At 41.1% G+C, this 18,973-nt stretch overlaps 1 protein-coding gene across 2 annotated transcripts in view; it reads left to right on the plus strand.

The window, feature by feature from the left end:
• The window catches only part of AMPH (amphiphysin), a 183,361-nt gene that overhangs the window by 125,380 nt on the left and 39,008 nt on the right, over positions 1–18,973 (plus strand). For both annotated transcript variants that reach the window (XM_033862882.2, XM_073809541.1), the window contains exons 10-13: positions 321–459; positions 1,567–1,695; positions 14,448–14,564; positions 18,438–18,461. In XM_033862882.2, coding sequence (XP_033718773.1) covers positions 321–459; positions 1,567–1,695; positions 14,448–14,564; positions 18,438–18,461 — 409 coding nt within the window. The remainder of the gene's footprint in view (positions 1–320; positions 460–1,566; positions 1,696–14,447; positions 14,565–18,437; positions 18,462–18,973) is intronic.

The following is an 18,973-nucleotide window of genomic DNA, read 5'->3' on the forward strand; positions in this document are numbered from 1 at the left end:
ATTCAGATCCACTAATTGCCCAGTGACTTTAGGGATCTTTATCCTCTCCGTGCCCTACTTTACTTACCTGTAAAGTGGGGACAGTCGTGCCTGGGTCTTGTGATGATTAGAGATAATATATGAACGGGATCTGGCGCACAGTGGACAATACATAGTACCAGTTACCGCATCACCGTCGCTAATAAGCAGAATTAACAGGAAGAGGGAGTAGATAACCAGCAGTACCTGGAGTGCCTCAGTTTTTCTGTGGGAAGGAGGGCCCCTGAGAAATAAGTACTGTTCCTTAGAAGGAGCCCTGCTTACTCTCTGTGTTCATCCAGCGACTCGGGTCCTCTCCGTATTGCAAAGACGCCATCGCCGCCCGAGGAGCCTTCACCCATCCCGAGCCCGACAGCTAGTCCAAATCACACGCTGGCACCTGCGTCTCCTGCACCAGCCCGGCCTCGGTCACCCTCGCAGGTAGGAAGAGATCACGTGTATAATATTAGGGGGACTGGGAAAACTGGTGCTCAGTTGACCACACCTGAGGTAATTCTATGGGGCGGGGACATTGAAAAGAGTTTCCAGTCAGGCAGGTTTTGAGGTGGGAGCCTTGGGCATTGTGACCGTCACCAAGGAATCAGCTTCCTTCCCTTACTTGGATTTTTATGTTTCCTCACATACCCTCTGCTTGAGTGTGTTGACACGTCTTTCCACAATCTCAGCTTCCTCAGGCTCGCATGCTCTCCTTTTCTCAGAGTCCTGTCCTTTAAGATTCTGTTGAATCCTACCTTTTCCAGGAAGCCTCCCTCCTGTTAGTGCTTTAGGTAACATCTGGAGCAAGAAAGGCCACGACGTGTATGTCATTTCACGTTTTTTGCGTCACCCGCGGTATATTGCGCATGCGCTCAACAAAAATGATGGAACAAGTGTTTGAAAGAAACAGAAAGGGCCAAGCAAAGATAAATACAGGGAAAAGTGGCCACCCTTATCTTCCCTGCTTTTGGCAAAAATGAAATTCCTATGGGGAAACTCGAAGTCTCCAATCCAGTTCAAGCTTTCTTGTGTATGGTTGAAACTAAGGAACGTTGTACGAAGATACGAATCATGGATAGATCTCTAAAACGCTTATTTTCCAAAATACTGGAGTGCCGAGTGAGATGTATCCTGCTTATGGTGGTCTCACTAACTCCAGTGAAAAGCTTGCTGGATGTTAGTTCTAGAATGCTAATGCACTGTTGAAGTGAGAAATCATTTTCAGTTGACTTCAGAGAAGGTACTGCCTTAGTTTAACTTGAGGGGCACAGGTACACGTGGCACCGCAGCCCCGTGTATAGCACTTGGGTTGAGATGGATGGAGCCTCATAGCCTGACTTTTTCTCATTGGGCCACTGGTTGTCAGAGCTCTGAGGGCCACCCAAGAAGGCGTTCTTTGCCCGAATCAGGTGGGCTTATTTCTCTAAGCGGACCTACATTTCAATCAACAATCAGTCTGTTCCCCTAGCTCTGTTTACGTGACATTTCTGCGTGTCTCCCGTGCCATCTTTGCCTGAATTAACCCCTGTTGGTTTGTGTGATGCTTCTTAGACAAGGAAAGGGCCTCCTGTCCCACCTCTCCCTAAAGTCACCCCAACAAAGGAGCTACAGCAGGAGAACATCATCAGTTTCTTCGAGGACAACTTTGTTCCGGAAATCAGTGTGACGACGCCTTCTCAGGTGAGTGCCTGATACAGAGCTGGGATGTTCACTAAAGCACCACAGCAGCAGAGGGACCCTCAGAGCTCATCTCTAAAGAAGGTGGCAGATGTTCAAGCCAACAATGTAATTTCAGTTGTCATTCGGGTTTGCTTTATCAATACTTGGTGTGTCTAAAGGGTTCCCAAATGGGAGATGTGCGGTATTTGAAAAGACTCATTTTTCCCACTGTTAAGAGTTGTACATCCTTCCTATAGAAAGTTGGGAAAAATACTAAGTGTAAAGTGAAGAATGTTAATAATCCCTTAAATCATAACACTAACATAACCGCAGATGCATTTTGGTTTATTCTTTTAGTTATTTTTTCTTTTAGTTTTTTTGTTTTATCAGTTTTGCAGCACAGAATTCGGATTGTATTGTTAGGTATTCCTGAATTTTCTGCGTCATCTTACTGAGCATTTTTTCATGTCATAATACTGTCTTTTCCAAAAGTTTGACCGGGGTATTCTATCAGATGGATGTAACCAACCGCCGATGGTGGTCCCAGGTTACTTCCACTTTTTCTGTTACATCACCAGCACCTTGGTGATATCAATATATATTAATACACGTTTGTGCCTTTTATCATTTCTTCCATATTGCTCCCTAGCAGAGAATAGGAAAATGAAATTCAAAGAGGTGAATGTTAAGTCTTTTGACCTTTAGCAGGAGTAAATGTATTCATTTCCATGACTTGGCACCAGCGTTCCCCCTGCTTTTCAAGATACCTGATTGTGTGTGTGTTCCACCTACAGCTACTCTCAGTGTTATACCTACACCTGTCCCAGTTTGGTTGTCCCATTGCCTCAAGGACTTAGTTGCTCCTAATGCCCTCAAAGCCATCTCTTTGTTGAGGGTGAATGTCCCCAGAGAAGTCATGCCAATATCATTTCCTCCTGGTGTTCTCAGGGTCAGAAATAATTTTAACATTTCGCAAGGGGTGCAAACACAGCATTGTAATTACTGAGTACATCCATAACAACACTACATATTGTATCCCAATTACAGTTGCATCCTGTCGCTAATAATGGAAATAATGTGCTAAAAACAGGGAGCTCAGAAAATGAAAACTCAGAAGCAGTGCAGTGGCACATCATAATTTCTCATCTCTTTCGAGGGCATTTATGGATCAGCACGATGCTTTTAGCTGTTGTTTTCCTTCTCCTGTTGTTTGTATGAGGTGCTGCATTTGGTAAGCTAATTAGAACTTGAAATGTGATTTAGTAGCTCCTTTGAGGAGGGGGAATTGCACTTTTATCAGTGCGTGGACCAGTTATATCTGTGGATACACAGATGCCACCAGGGATAGCGGTCTTAGAGCCAAATGATCTTACCCAGCGTCCGCCACGGCCCTGGCACCAAACTGGAGCAGTTTTCACTTCCAAGTTGTGCTGTCCCTTTGCATTTCTAACAGCTCATTCTGTTTTTAGCTACATCACTTTAAAAGCAACAGTGTTTTAGGGTGATAATACCCTTACTCAAGTTGCTTTCACCTGGACCCCGCGAGAGCATCCTCTCAATTCCATCATCAATAGAGAATGTGGCCACCTAGAAGCCGTGTATATTTAGCTGAGGACATGTAGCAGCTGAGGCCACTGAAGTAGAGAAAACGTGACACGTAGACTGGTTCTGAAATAAAGATGGGGTTTAAAGAGTTCTTTCTTCAAAAATGTTTTTTTTATTTGCAGTTTGCTGGCTCGTATAAGGGTCCTTTACAGTGGGGGAAAAAGAAAGAATCAAAGCACTTCTAAAAATTACAGATGCCAGAAGAGGTGCCTAAGTCCTCCTAAGAGTGTTAACGTGTGCTGGTGTTGTTGACTGAGAGTGATGGGCAAAGCCAAGAGTTAGGGAGAGGAGAGGGAGAGAAAGCACCTTTCAAAGCAGAAACGTCTCCAGCTGTGGCTGTAGCAGTGTGGCTACTGCAGTAACACAGATAGCTGATGGAGCCCCCTTGCCCTGGCATCGATAGTCTGTATGCATGACTCCAAGGCTGTTGGAAAGGGAAGGAAAAGCATCTCCCATTTTGCAATATATATTAATACACGTTTGCGCCTTTTATCATTTCTTTTTTTTAGAACTTTGCAACACGTTTTTATTTTTGCTTTATATCTATTACAGTGTCTGAAACCTAAAGAAATACAATTTCTCTTCCAATTTGGATGTGTGTGTAAATATCATTTGTCTGGACTCAGCACACTCAATGCCATGGTTTCCTGGCCAGTATCTGCTCTGAAATCATCAAGCTCTGTCTGTCTACCACTTATAACTTACTGGCTGGGTCACGTCCATCAGTGTGCCAGGTGACTCTGAAAGAAGTAACCCCCAGAGACATTACGGGGGCGCATTTGGGGGGGGGGCTCAACTTCATATAGATTGTTTTCTTTTACTCTGGGAAGGAGGCAGAAAGGATTTTCTGTCATTTTCTTCTGGATATAAGTGGCAACATGGTTCTAGCAGGTGGACCCCAGTATATAACTTGAAGCATTTCCATCGATTCAATGGCTGTGAGTCTCATGTCGCAATAAGAGCAGGGGTGAATCAAGGATTTATAGTTCAGTCTGCTTTCTCCCTTATTGAGTGGTATAATCTAGCTTTATTTAATTTCACTTATTTTTTCTTTATTGACGTATAGTTGATTTACAATGTTGTGTTAGCTTCTGGCGTACAGCAAAGTGATTCATATATATATATTTATATATAAATTTTATTTTACTGTTTTCAAAATGTTTAATGGGTCATTTTACATTTAACAAATAGATTTATGCCCCCAGTTTGCTATTTTTATCATTTGCATAACGGGGAAGAAAAGCGTTTGTATTAATCCCACCTGGAATCTCAAGATGTGATGAATGAAATATTCCTCATCTCTGATGGATTTGTATGTTTCATACACCAGGCTTCGTCACAGCGATAGTTCTCCCTTGAGAACGTCCTGGGATTGGAAACAGAAATCCATCAGGTCTACAGAGCCCTCTAATGGCCCAGACCTTAAATGTAGCCTGTGTATTTGGGAAATAGATATTTCCCAGAATCTTCTCTGGAAATATCCTTATCTGCTCATAGGGAGATGCCTGCTTATCAAGACCACAGGGCTGACTTTGCTTCTCTGGGTCTGTGTTTACAAATATGGACCCGATAAGGGACAAATCCATCCCTCCATGTTTTTAACTCCCAGGAACTTAAATAGGAACAAATCCTGTGTGTGTGTGTGTGTGTGTGTGTGTGTGTGTGTGTGTGTGCGCGCGCGCGTGCACACACCGCATTATTCTTTCAAAACAGCATTTTCCATCTAGTCCCGTGAGATGCTGTGAAAAGCGCATCTTTGATCATAGAAGGGTGGGGGCTGCATCTCCTTTTGCATTTTTCATAGTCCCTTTCAGCATGTATGGGGCTCTGAGGACTTCTGCAACAAAATCTCTGTGTACTCTCTTTAAATAAGAGCTTCTCAAATAATCTCCCATTCCCCTCAAAATACTCTATTCTTAGGAAATGGATTTTTGGTAAACATTTTTAAAAAGTATTACATCCCTGGAAACCAAATATATGGGAAATAAATAAGATTTTTACCAGAGATCAAGACCAAAAAAAAAAATCATGTGTATAAATACACGTAGATATATGTGTACATGCAAGGTTGTCTCCTTTTTTCTTCAGAAAATGTCCTGGAGTGTTTTCTATGCTGACTTGGTTACTTAACTTTAATTCAGATACTCACCGTCCCCTCCCACCAGGCCTTTCCTTAGGGATTGTGGTCCTGGGCAAATACTTTTTTTGGCGCAGGGGCTGTCCATATAAGCAGTCTGAGTCACTTGATGTGAACGTGCCAGCAGCATCCTGGTGGCCAGTCTCACGGGACCCCATAAGTGAAATGCCAGCCAGTGGGACAGGTCTGCTTGTCAGCCAGCCTCTTCGCAGCAGGCCTGGCCACCAAGTTCCAGGGCACCCTGGTGATTTATGAGCCCCAGACTCCTGGGGTATGAGATGGACCCTCCCTGTGGAGTTAGGGTGGGAGAATGCTCCAAAGTGGAAAGATGGGGGCCGGGCCCATGCAGCTCCTGGTCCAGGGGTGTCCTGCTTGGATGGCACTGCTAGTGGTAGCTGGTTCCCACAACCAGAGGGTGATCTAAAAAATTCCAAGAAAGGTGCTCAAAAGCGTGGGGACCCCTTGAGAGGCAGGGCTAGGGGCAGGGACCCTTCTTGCCTATCTTCCTGTCAAATAGCAGTGAGGAAGAAAAGATGGCTTGTTTTTGGATTTTTTTTTCATAGCAGATACCCCAACTATTTGGTCTAAATCTTTTCCCGACAATGACGTCACATATTTTCTCTCTTTGATACAGCTTTCTTGTTTACGAATCCAAAGGGATTATCTTCTGAACAGCCCAGCTTGTTTCTCGAAGCCCTCCTGTCACCCTGATGTGCGGGAAGGCAAGACATCAGCACAGCCTTTAAATCGTGTGACCGTCGGGATCACATCAGCACTATTTACTTTGCTACTCGTAGATCTCCGTTCTCCAGCCTAAAGCTGCATCTTACGTTTTAAGTTCGTGAAATCAACCTCTTTTTCCTAGCCAATCAAACTGAAATAGATTTTTCAACTTGCAAAACACGTTCACGAGACAGCCCTTTTTCATCTCCTCAATCCTGATGGGGCCAGACTGCGATTATTTACATGCCCGTCACTGGCTTCCTGGGTGTCTGTAACCTGCTTTTAAATACCGCCCTGGCTTTTCTTTTCAATGTAGCATATTTCTGGACCAGCTGCTTCTACTTTCAGTTGATATTTTTTTCAAAGTAAACATGTTAACATTCTTTGAAGACAGAAAGAATTAATAAGATGAAAATCGGAAAGAGGAAAAAATAGTGCTTTTCAAGCCCAGAGTCAGTCAGTATGGGTTGAAATTTATTTCTTTACATATGGATATACAATAGTTGAAAAGTCTAGCATTATTCTCCTTAATTGCCTTTGTACCTTTGTGGAAAATTAATTGTCCATATGTGTATAGTTCTATATCTGGACTGGTTTTCCATTGATCTTTTTGCTTAGGTTTATGCCAGTACCACACTATCTTGATGACTGTCCCTTTATACTGTCTTGAAACTAGATAGGGTTAGTCCTTCAACTTTGTTATTCTTTTTCAGAGTTGTTTCCGCTAGTCTAGGTTCTTTGAGTTTCCATATGAATTTTAGAATCAATTTGTAAGTTTCTACAAACTTTTGGGACATTGTATTAGATTTCTAGGGCTGTTGTAATAAAGCACCACAAATAGCGTGGCTTAAAGTAACAGGCGTTTATTCTCTCACAGTTCTGCGGTTAGAAGTCCAAGATCAAGGTGTCAGCAGGGCCGTGTTCCCTCTGAAAGGCTCTGGGGGAGGATTGTTTCTTGCACCTCTAATTTCTGTTGGTTGCTGGCAATCCTTGGTGTTCATTGGTGTGTAGACCCATCATTCCACTCTCTGCCTCTGTCATCACACTGCATTTTCCCTATGTGTCTGTGTGCTCTGTATCTTCACTGGCATTGTCTTTGTGTCTTTATATCCAGAATTCCCTTTTCTTATAAGGACACCAGCTATTGCATTAAGGCCCATCCTAATCCAGTACGATCTCGTGTTATTTTTATTACATCTGCAAAGAACCTATTGCCAAATAAGGTCACATTCAAAGGTTTCTGATGGACGTGAATTTTACAGGGGACTGGGTGGGCACAGTATTCAACCCAATACAGATGATTGGAATTGCATTGACTCTGTAGATCAATTTGGGGAGCATTAACATCTTAATAATATTGAGTTGTCTGACCCATAAACACAGTATATCTCTCCCTTTATTAAGATCTTTAACTTTGCTTTGCTTTGTTTTGTAGTATTCAGTATACAAGCATTTCACATCTTTTGTTGGGTGGTTTACCCCTAAGTATTTCGTATTTTTAGTGTGACTGTAAATCATATTTTAAAAATTTCAGTTTCTGGGTTTTTATACTGTTATATGTAAATATAACTGATTTTTGTATATTGATGCTGTATCCTGCAGCCTTGTTAAACTCAATATTAGTTCCTTAGCTTTTTTGCAGATTTCACTGGATTTTCTATATAGGTCATTGTATCTTCTGTGCATAAAGATAGTAGTATTTCTTCCTTTCTAAATTGGATGCCCTTTATTTCTTTTTCCTGCCTTATTTCACTGTCTAGTACTGCTAGTATAATGTCAAAAAGAAGTGGTGAAGAAGTTGTCCTTGCCTTGATCTTAGGGGAAAAGCGTCCAGTCTTTTGTTATTAAGCATGATGATGGCTGTAGGTTTTTGTAGATACCCTTTATCAGGTTGAGGAAGTTGACTTTTTTACCTACCTTGTTCAGAGTTTTGGACAGGACTGGAGGTGGATTTTTTCAAATACTTTCTCTACACTATTAAGATGATCATATGAGTTTTCTTTTTTAATTTGTTAATATGATGAATTATATTCATTGGTTTTCACGTGGTAAATCAATCATGCATTCCTCAGGTAAATTCCATTTGGTCATGATGCATTATACTTGTATACATATTTTTATTCAATTTGCCAAAACTTTTTCTAGAGTTTTTCTGTCTATATTCATGAGGTTTATTAGTCCGCAGGGTGTTTTTTTTAAAACAACATCTTTGTCTGATTTTAGTACCAGGGTAATGCTTGCCTCATAGAATGACTTGGGAAGTACTCCCTCATCTTCAATTTTCTAGGAAAGATTATATGGGACTGGTATTTTTTCTTCCGTAAATATGTGGTTGAATTCACCAGAGAAGCCATCTGGGCCTGAAGGGTTGTTATTACTATTATTATTATTATTAATGGACAAATGTCTTAAACTACAAATGTAATTCCTTTAATCGATATAGAGCAATTCAAGTCATTTCTTCTTGAGTAAGCCTTGGGAGTTTGTGTTTCTTAAGAAATTTGTCTGTTTCTTCTGAGTTGTCAAATGTATTGGAATAAAGTGGTTCATAATATTTCCTTAATATTCTTCCTAATGTCTGTGGCTCTGCCCCCACTCTCATTTCTTTTTCTTTTTTAAAAATTTATTTATTTATTTTTGGCTGCCTTGGGTCTTGGTTGCTGCGTGTGGGCTTTCTCTAGTTGTGGTGAGCGGGGGCTACTCTGCTGTAGGCACACAGGCTTCAGTGATTGTGGCTCGCAGGCTCTAGAGTGTAGGCTCAGTAGTTGTGGCGCACAGGCTTAGTTGCTCCACGGCATGTGGGATCTTCCTGGACCAGGGCTCCAGCCCATGTCCTGTGCATTGGCAGGCAGATTCTTAACCACTATGCCACCAGGGAAGCCCCGTCATTTCTGATATCGATAATTTGTGCACTTTCTCTATCTTCTTTTTACCCTTGATCAGTCTGGCTAGAGAATTTTATTAGTCTTCTCAAAGATTAAAACTATCTTTTTGACTTTGTTGATATTCATATTTTCTCTCTCTTTCTTGTCTTCTATTTCATTAATTTCCATTTTGATCTGTATAATTTTCCCCATTTTTATTTAGGGTTTTATTTGCTGTGTGTATTTTTTTCACCCGAGTAGAGGCTGAGGTTTACTAATTTGAGACCTTTCTTCTTTTCTTAAATAGGGGTTTAGTGCTATAAATTTCCCCCCAAGTACTGCTTTAGTAGCATCTCACAAATTTTGTTGTGCTGTTTTTATTTTTGTTCAGTTCAAAGTATTTTCTAATTTCCACTATGATTTCTTCAACTCATCAGGTTATTAATAAAGTGTTAATTTTGTCCAAATATTGGAGGATTTTCCAGAGAGAATTATGTTACTGACTTCTAACTTAATTCCAATGAACTCAGAGAACATACTTTATATGACTTGAACATTTTTAAGTATATTGAGACCTGTTTTATGCCTCTGGAATATTGTCTACCATGTTCCATGTTTCATGTGTACACAGAAAGAAAATGTACTCTGTTATTGTGTGGAATGCTAAGTGTGAATTAGGTCATATTGGGTCATAGTGTCACCTATGTCTTCTGTAACCTTGTTTATTTTCTCTCTACTTGTTCTACTATTAAAAATTAACTATTGAAATTTCTTCTACAAAATTATGCATTTTTCTCTTTCATTTTGCTGCTTTCTTGGTTCTTGCTTCCTGTATTTTGAAGCTCTATAACTGAATGTACAAATGTTTGGGAATTGACTCCTTTTTATATCGGGAAATTACCTTCTTTATCCCTGATAATACTTTTTGATATGAAATATACTTTGTTTGATGTTAATATAACTATTCTAGCTTTCTTTTTGTTAAGTTGGCATCCTATATCTTTTTCCATCCTTTTACTTTTAACTGTTTGTGTCTCTATATTTAAAGTTAGTTTCTTGTAGGCAGTATCTAGTTGAGTCTTGCTCTTTTTAAATTCAACCTGACAATCTCTGCCTTTCATTATATTATATAGACCATTTTCATTCAAGGTGATTATCATATGGTGAAGTCTAAATCTAGCACCTTGATTTTTTTTTCTATTATCCCATCTGTTTTAACCCTTCCACCTCATTTTTCTTTGGGATTAATCCATCATTTTTATTATTCTCCTTTATTTCTTTTGTTTATTAGCTTTAACTTATTATTTTGTTACTTTAGTGGTTGCTTTAGGGCTTAAGTAACTTATCACAGTCTACCTCCAAACAGTAGTATACCATTTCAGGTATAGTGTAAAAACCTCACAATAGTATACTTACATTTCTTCCCTTCTGGTTTTTGTGCTATTTTGTCATGGAGTTTACTTTTTAATGTGAAGTAACTTCACATTACCTTATTATTTTTTTAAGCAATCAATTAGCTTTTAAGGAGGTTTAATAATGACTAAAGTCATATGTTCTTACCTATGTAGTTACCATTTCTGATGCTTTTCACTCCTTTTTGTGGATCCATCTTTCCATGTGATAGCATTTCTTCTGCCTGAAAACTATTCTTTCACATTAGTTCTAGGGCAGATCTGATGGTGATAAATTCTCTCTGTTTTTGTATGTCTGAAAAAACTCTCCATCTCATTTTTGTGTTTTAAAAATCGTTTCAAGAGGCACAGAATTCTAGGTTGGCAGTTTCTTCCTCTCGGTACTTCAAAGATATTGATTCTCTGTCTTTTTGCTTGCATTATTTCTGGTGGTAAATCTGCTGTTATTCTTATGTCATTCCTTGTAAGTGACATGTCTTTTTTTGCCTGGCCACTTTTAAGAATTTCTTTTTAATGCTAGTGTCGAGAAATTAGTTACGATGGGCCCAGGTGTGCTCCATGTGTCTCCCATCCTCTTTGGCCAGTGGCTGCACAAAGCTTGTACTCTTCATGGTGAATGGCAGGAATCCAAAGAAAACAAGTCAACCATGCAAGCACATTTCAAGCCTTTGCTTGCATTATGTTCACTGACATCCCTTGGCCAAAGCATGACGCATGGTCACCCCCAAGTCAAGGCATAAGGAAGTGAACTCCATCTGTCATGAGGCCAGGGCAGGGCTAGGCATAAGGATTATGCTCAATTGTACACTATATTGGAGGAAGTCCGGTACCTTAATTGTAAACTTAAGATGTCCTTAGCAGAAGACACTTCATGAAATACAGCATAGAAGGTTATTATAATTGGTAGTTATTTCCCATTGGATATTTCTCCTCAGTGTGGTTTCACATCTAGTCTCCTTTCTTATGTACACATCCCAGGTTATCTCTTCTAGACTTTGGATGGTAAAACAGTAGTTGGGATCAAGCTCCCAAAAAGCTCAAGAATGTTGGGACTGCATCACATCTACTCCAGTGGTGATGCAGGTGTGAGGAATGAGAAAAGATTCGTTTTCTTTTGTTACGTTAAGGGAAATTACATGTCACTATGTTTAGACATGGAATGACAGCATTGTGAGTACTTCCGTGCCCTTTTATAAAGGAATACTGCATAAACAGGCAACCCTTTTTTGCTCTTTTTGTAGCTCTATTAAATTACTCTTTGATTATGAGTGCCTTAAGGGATAACTGTCAAGTTTAAGGGAGAAAAACGAAATAGAGATTGAGCCTGAAGAAGCCAGTTACACATTTTGAAGGCAGGCAGACTGGTATGATGGATATTTGATGACAGTAATTTTACACAGACGTCATTACTAAGAGTAGTAACAATATGGCTTCCATTTCCATTTTGAATGTCTCTAATATATTATATTCAGTGCATTTCTTGTCTTTATTACTCATGGTAGTCTTACTAGGTATTATTATTCTCATTTTATGCGTGAAGAAATGGGGGCTCCAAGAAGCTGAATTAACTGCCCAGTGAGAGACAGCAAGCAAGTGGCAAAATTGGGGTGCAAACCCAGATTTATTTCAATCAAAGTCATAGCATAATTGACTAATTTTTTTAATCCTTGATCTCTAAATTCCCATTTGAGCTTCCTTAAGGGGATCTGTTTGGCTCCTAAGGGACCAATGGACATGTTTGTGTGGCCTCAATTTTTCTGGAGAACAAGAAGAATGTCAAGAATTCCTTTGCACATCTCAGGGGCCCCTAAGATGTGGGACGGGGTCTCTGCAGCAGCCTGGAATAGCATTGGAGTCACAGGACGGTAGATAACCTGGTTCAGCCCATTCTCTTCATCTCCAAATGGGAAAATGATGCCTCTTGAAATGATCTACCTCTTGATTTTTTTTTTAAGGATTCGCAGCACAGGTTAAATGCAGTTTGGGGAATACAGTAAAGTAATTCTTTAAAGACAACAAAGTGCATTCCTGTGAGTTAATGTTCATATGTGTCAAGTTGTTAGAGCAGTGTGCATCCTAAATGTAATTTAAGTGTTTGCAAAATCTTAAAAATATAACTTGTACCAGTATACAAGTTGATGAAAAACAAAACTCATGCAGATTTTGAATAGGGGCTGAGGGAATCTGTTGAGAGTTTTGTGATTGTAATTGTTAAAGAAAGAGAGATCTCAGAAGAGCATTATCCGTGTCAAATTTAAAAGTATATGTGAGGAATAATTGTGCTGCAAAATAGATAATTCAAGACTAACAGCAGGATATATAAGCAGATTTCCTCCTACAAGGAGTGTGGATATACTAAAAAAAATGTATTATCTGTTCTGCCCCCAGGCTTTTCATACATTTCTGAATTTTTAAGTTTTATGCCTATGATCAACATTAATTAAAATAACTCCTGTTTAAATTTTTTGCTAAACATCTCTATTTTTATATAATACTTTATCCATTGTGCCCTTTCAATTTCTAGGCAACAGATGGTCAGAATTGAAGCTTATATCAAATACCAAACATATGTAACTCGAATTGTGTGAAAACTGACCCCAATTCTCTCCGCTGTGGTACAGTTTCTGAGGGCTTATTTCAGCTTTGACCTTTACTGTGTAACCTGAGTCTGGGTTAGACCAACCTCAAGGCCATGCTATGTCATGATCTCACAGTAAATGTGCGTTGCTGGTATAGTGGTAAGCATAGCTGCCTTCCACAGTAAATGAACTAATGTTAGTGCTCAGTATTATAATTTTTTTTTTGCGGTACGCGGGCCTCTCACTGTTGCGGCCTCTCCCGTTGCGGAGCACAGGCTCCGGACGCGCAGGCTCAGCGGCCACGGCTCACGGGCCCAGCCGCTTCGCGGCACGCGAGATCCTCCCGGACCGGGGCGCAAACCCGCGTCCCCTGCATCGGCAGGCGGATTCTCAACCACTGCACCACCAGGGAAGCCCTATAATTATTTTTGATATTGTTATAACAGTACTTTCATTCTCTATTTGGTTTTCTTTCTAATCTAAAAATGTTCTTGGGGTAGGAGCTCATTTTGCATTGAAAACTGGGGGACGTGTTTTTCTCTCTTTCGCTCCCTCATAAACACAGTTGGGACAAACAGCATTATGGATGAAGAGTGGATCACATGATAACTGAAACCAGGGGTGGGGTACCTCTGAGGGGAAGAGGCAGGTGGGGTGAGATCACAGTAGACAACAATACCTGCCTTTTTTTTTTTTAAATAAATTTATTTATTTATTGGCTGCGTTGGGTCTTCGTTGCTGCACGTGGGCTTTCTCTCTAGTTGCGGCCAGCGGGGGCTACTCTTTGTTGCGGTGCACAGGCTTCTCATTGCGGTGGCTTCTCTTGTTGCGGAGCACGGGCTCTAGGCACACGGGCTTCAGTCGTTGTGGCTCGCAGGCTCTAGAGCACAGGCTCAGTAGTTGTGGCTCACAGGCTTAGTTGCTCTGCGGCATGTGGCGTCGTCCCGGACCAGGGCTCGAACCTGTGTCCCTTGCATTGGCGGGCAGATTCTAAACCATTGCGCCACCAGGGAAGTCCCCCTTACTTTTTAAATCTTAGCTTCCTAGGGGGCATCACAGCAGTGGGTAACTGTAACGGGTCCAAGCCTTAGCCCACCTTATCTACTTGTTCCTCTGTAAATCTTGACCTGAGTTTTCTGAGCTGGCAGAGAAGGAGATTCCTTGGATTCCTTGGACATTCTCTTTGTTGCCTGGACTTGGAGCTGAACAAAGGATAGGAACTGGAGCCTGGGCCATGTACCTGAGCATCTTAGGTGGTACTTGGCTGGAGGTGGTTATTTCGCCTCTCATCATACATAAGTAGTGACTCTGGGAGCCCATGGATGAGCCAGCTAAGTGGTAAATTATCAAAGCGTGCTTTGGGGTATCAGCTGAAATTGGAGGGTTATACATGGAATAGATCATGAAGTCTGATCAGATTCAAGCTCGTGCATGTTTTGTTTTGTTTTAACAGAATGAAGTCCCTGAGGTGAAGAAAGAGGAGACCTTGTTGGATCTGGACTTTGATCCTTTCAAGCCCGACATGCCCTCTGCGGGTTCTGCTGGAGTAACCCACTCACCGATGTCACAGGTACCAAGTGGATTTTTGGATGTTTGGGGCTGATATTTCATAAACTTTAACAAGCTCAGTAAGGCATTCCGCTGACCCCTCTCCCTTTCACGTGACTGTTGACTTTTCTTTTCAGTTGACGAATATTTCCTAATGGGAAGGAAGGGTAGAAAGAGGACTTGATCACTGTCAATTATTCTCAACCTCCCCTACCATTAGCTTTCTCTACCCTACCCACAGAGCTGGGCTAACATACATTCCAGTTTGCCAGGAATCATCCGTCTCAGAATGGTACTCCACAGAACCACATTTGTACTCGGAAGTGTCTGGGGTTGGATGATACATTTTATGGCTTCCCAAAATAAGACTGTTTCTTTGGGCTTGGGGTTTAATCTTCTTACTGTTTTCTCTACTTTCCTTCCTCATACTTTGCAAATTAAGGCATGTTTCAAATCACCATGAGATTTTGCCCCAAAAGGAATTTGTTTTCGGTATTGATAGTTCTGAACTTGATGGTGATGATGGCCTGTGTGTTCTTGATCATGGCTTGATGCAGAACTGGCCTTGCTTATCCAAGCTTACCCCTGCTCACGACTTCCTCCCCCTCAACATTTTCCCCATTTCAGTAGTTATTATGATCTCATTGTCTATCAGAGGGTTACTGGTGGTGGATGCTGTCATGACCTGTGGGTGATTCCCCTGGAATATAGCTACTTCACAGTTGTCTCTGCTCATGGAAGGAAGTTAACTCAGAATTTTTGCTACCCGGAAATTGTTTACGTCAGTAGTTTTGATGTGGTCGGGGCCTCACATTTGAGTTTGGGAAAAATCCAAGGATGCTACAATGTACTTCAAATTAGTGAATCACGGTGTATTGCAAAACTCAGCTTAGGAAGTGAGACCCAGCTCAACTTCCTGGTCATGAAGCCTTCTTGATACAGTAAACCTGGGGCACAGACAGCTCACTGTGACCCTCAATAAATAAAACTCCTCTTTAATCCATATTTTGTTCCAGAATGTGATTGGATTTCTGCAGGCCTCCAGGTTGTGATATTGGAATAAAATAAAAATAAAAATCTGAGACATCAACAAAGCAGGCAATTAAGTAGGTTAGACACTGGTCGGAAAGGTACTTGGCAAACAAAAATAAAAATGGGTCTCTTAGATGAACGTTTCAGGAAGTTCTGTTAATTCCCTTTTAAGATATTCGTGATGTGCCTTAGAATATTAAGGGCTCCAAGAAGTCCTACAATTTAAAAAAACTGTTTAGATTTGTTTAACTTAGGGTTTCCCAAATTTGTTTGACCCCAGAAATCTGTTTTAATGAAACGGTCTTAACATTCATGGGAATGGCCTGTAAAACTCACTTTGGAAAATGCTGATGTAGTCATTGTCAGCAAGTTTGACGATTCTATCCTGGTGGCCAAGCAAAGCAGAAAATGAATGTACGTATCATTCAGAACAGCTCCTTTCCAGAGCTTTCGCATTGTATAGAAAGCCAGCAGAATTCAAGGGACTTCTTCTGCCTTCCCCTCCAACATTTATTACTTCAGTGGCAGGAAGAGAGTTTCCACAGTGGCTGCTGAGATGATCAGGGGGTGAGATACCACAGCATTTCTGTCTGCAAGTCTGACTCAGGAGAGAAACCTCTTCTCTGTCAATTCATGATTAAAAGAAGCCATGAATCATGGAAATTAAGGCTAAGAGATTCTTTCAGAATTCAACAAACAAACAAAAAATACCCTTGGTGATATCTTCAAAGGTCTCAGTTTCTGGAGGAAATGTATTACTGCCGTCAGGGCAAGCTGTGTGTGCCCCTCTGTCCTTCCCTCGGGCCAGGTGATTAACTGCTCTGACTTCCCAGTGGCTGTAATTGAGTCACCTCACCGCAGAGTTGTCCTGTGATCCAGCGCTCACCACATCTCTCCTCTTTGGCTAAGAAGAAACGTGTAGGCTGAGATAACAAGAGGCACAGAGCTGTTAGAATCTGCTACCTTCTCTCCCCTTCACTCAAAATGCTCTCCCTTCCCCATCGCCTGACCCCGTGTTTTATTTTATTTTATTTTGAGATCCAGAGTTTTGCTTTATTAGACGTCTGTGAAGACAGTTTGCAGATACAGTCAGATTGTGAATTGCTGCCACGTTCTGTGAAGTTTGAGTTTATAGTGAACAAGACCCCAGTGGCTGTTATTTTAGAATATATTTCCATATTCCAAGCAGATGAGACATGTGATGTTTATGGCCAACAGCTTTCATACTAGTCATCCACTTCAGCCATTTCCCAGCATAAATATGCAGCTTAATCCTAGCTACTTCATCTCTACAATGTGGGGTTCGATCTTCAACTAATAATGCATTCTGACTCCTGTTTATATAGGTGCATGCAGTTAACCAGACCTGGACTCTAACAGCTAAACTTGATCTAAATAGCATTCTAGGGGTAGGGCAGGCTCTGTAATCCGCACTCATCTTAGCCATCTGACCCCATGTTTTAATTTGCGTTCTTGCTGCTCACAGAACACCTCACCTTGTGATGTCTGCAGTGTCCACACGAGCTAACACATCCTTTCATGATCGGAAGGAGTGATAAACACGTTTCCCGTTGCTGCCTTCCTTTGGAGAAAATACCTGTTCTGTCTGCATTATGCAGGGATGTGTAGGAGCTTCTAGGAGCTGTGATTCTTAAGGGGCTGTGAAGCAAGAAAGCATCAACCATTTGGAGAATCAGAAAATGCATATAAGGTGCAGGAGGAGTCCAACTGGCTTTCAGTGGAGCTGTTCTACACTTAGTCGTTCTACAAGTGGGTGCTAACCCAGAGACCGACCAGGCTGCCCAGAGCTGCAGGGTGGGACCATTAGAGGAGGTCTGGACCAACTGCGGTGGGGGGAGGTTTCAGCTGGAACCACAGGGCCCATCTTCTGTGTAGTACAGAACCCAAACCAGACATCCATAATCCCGTCTGGAAAGTGTCCTATTCTTCAGATGTGAGTACCAGGCTCTCTTAACTTTCTGTTCGCAGTTAGAGATTCAAAATAAGTGCGCAAACATGGATCTATTCTAGTCATGAGCAGCAAAGGAGGTAGTCTTAGCTGTAATTCTGAGTCACAAAAGAAATAAGAAAGTGTCCCCCACTTTCCCCACACAGTGGAAGTTATTTAAACCATCTGGATTCATTTCCCAGGATCAATAAGCTTCATAATTAAAATGCCAGTAGTAAGTGTAATTCACCCATGTCTTAGGGGGCACCCTGCTAATTTGCACGATTGCCAATTAATCGAGCTGTGTGTTATCGTCTAATTCAACATACTGAAGAACTATTTTTCTGGAATTCATTTACCATTAACAGGGCATCGTCTTGAATTTGGTAAGGCGGGGTGGGGAGAGGAAAGAGCATTAGCAATGGTTAGGACCTGCATTTCCTCAAAGATGTGATAAACTCTGATTTCTGGACATCTTGTTTACTTCATTTTAATTGTGTGTGTGTCTGTGTGTGTGTGTGTTAATGTAAACCCATTCATCACAGTTCAGGTATAGTTTTCACTTCACAGAGCAAAAAGCAGATTGACTAGACCTATGCTATCCAATATGGTAGCCACTAGCCACATGTGCACATTTTAAATCTAAATTAAATATAAGAATGTAAAATTAAAATTTGGTTCTGTTCCACTTGCACATTTCAAGTGTTCAGTAGCACATGTGACTAGTGGCTGCTGTATTGGACAGCACAGATATGGAACATTTTCATCACCAAAGAAAGTTCTGTTGGACAGTGCCGTACCAAGTGTTTCTGAAATGTTTATGATTTTATTTCAAGAACTTTTGTCATCTCCGTGTTTTTTACATGCTGGGGATTTGTCTGTTAATGGTATTTTTGTTTCTCTGTTTGCTTTCAGACATTGCCCTGGGACCTATGGACGGTAAGAGAACTAAGAACCCTGTATTTTGGTGTATCTGGATTGCTAGACATTTGGGAACCTTGTTATATGTTATTTCATCTGTGATGGAAAGAAGACCCAGATGTTTTTTGATGACAACGTAGTCCCCTAGAACGATCATCAGCTCCCTCATGATTTCTAAGCATTTACCTGCACATGGAAACAAAGGTGAGGAAAAGAATGTCAGTGCCAGACTCCTGGGTGAGCAGGAATTCAGTGTTTTGCCTTTTATGCATCCTCCTGTGATTATCGGTGGCCAGAGGAAATTTTGTAGTGAAGGCGTGCTTATTTGTTATTGCTTATAGAATACACAAAAAGTATGGATGAGAAAATGTGAAGGACGAGCTACTCTACACAGGGAACCATTTTTTCATTCTTATTTTCAATGAAGCTTATCAGTCAATGAGGATTTGAACCTCAGAGTCACACAGTCCTGGAACCTCAGAGTCACACAGTCACACAGTCCTAGAGTCTAGACTCTAGTTCTTCCAACA

This window comes from Tursiops truncatus, chromosome 9, assembly GCF_011762595.2.
Source record: "Tursiops truncatus isolate mTurTru1 chromosome 9, mTurTru1.mat.Y, whole genome shotgun sequence".
NCBI classification, from domain to species: domain Eukaryota; kingdom Metazoa; phylum Chordata; class Mammalia; order Artiodactyla; family Delphinidae; genus Tursiops; species Tursiops truncatus.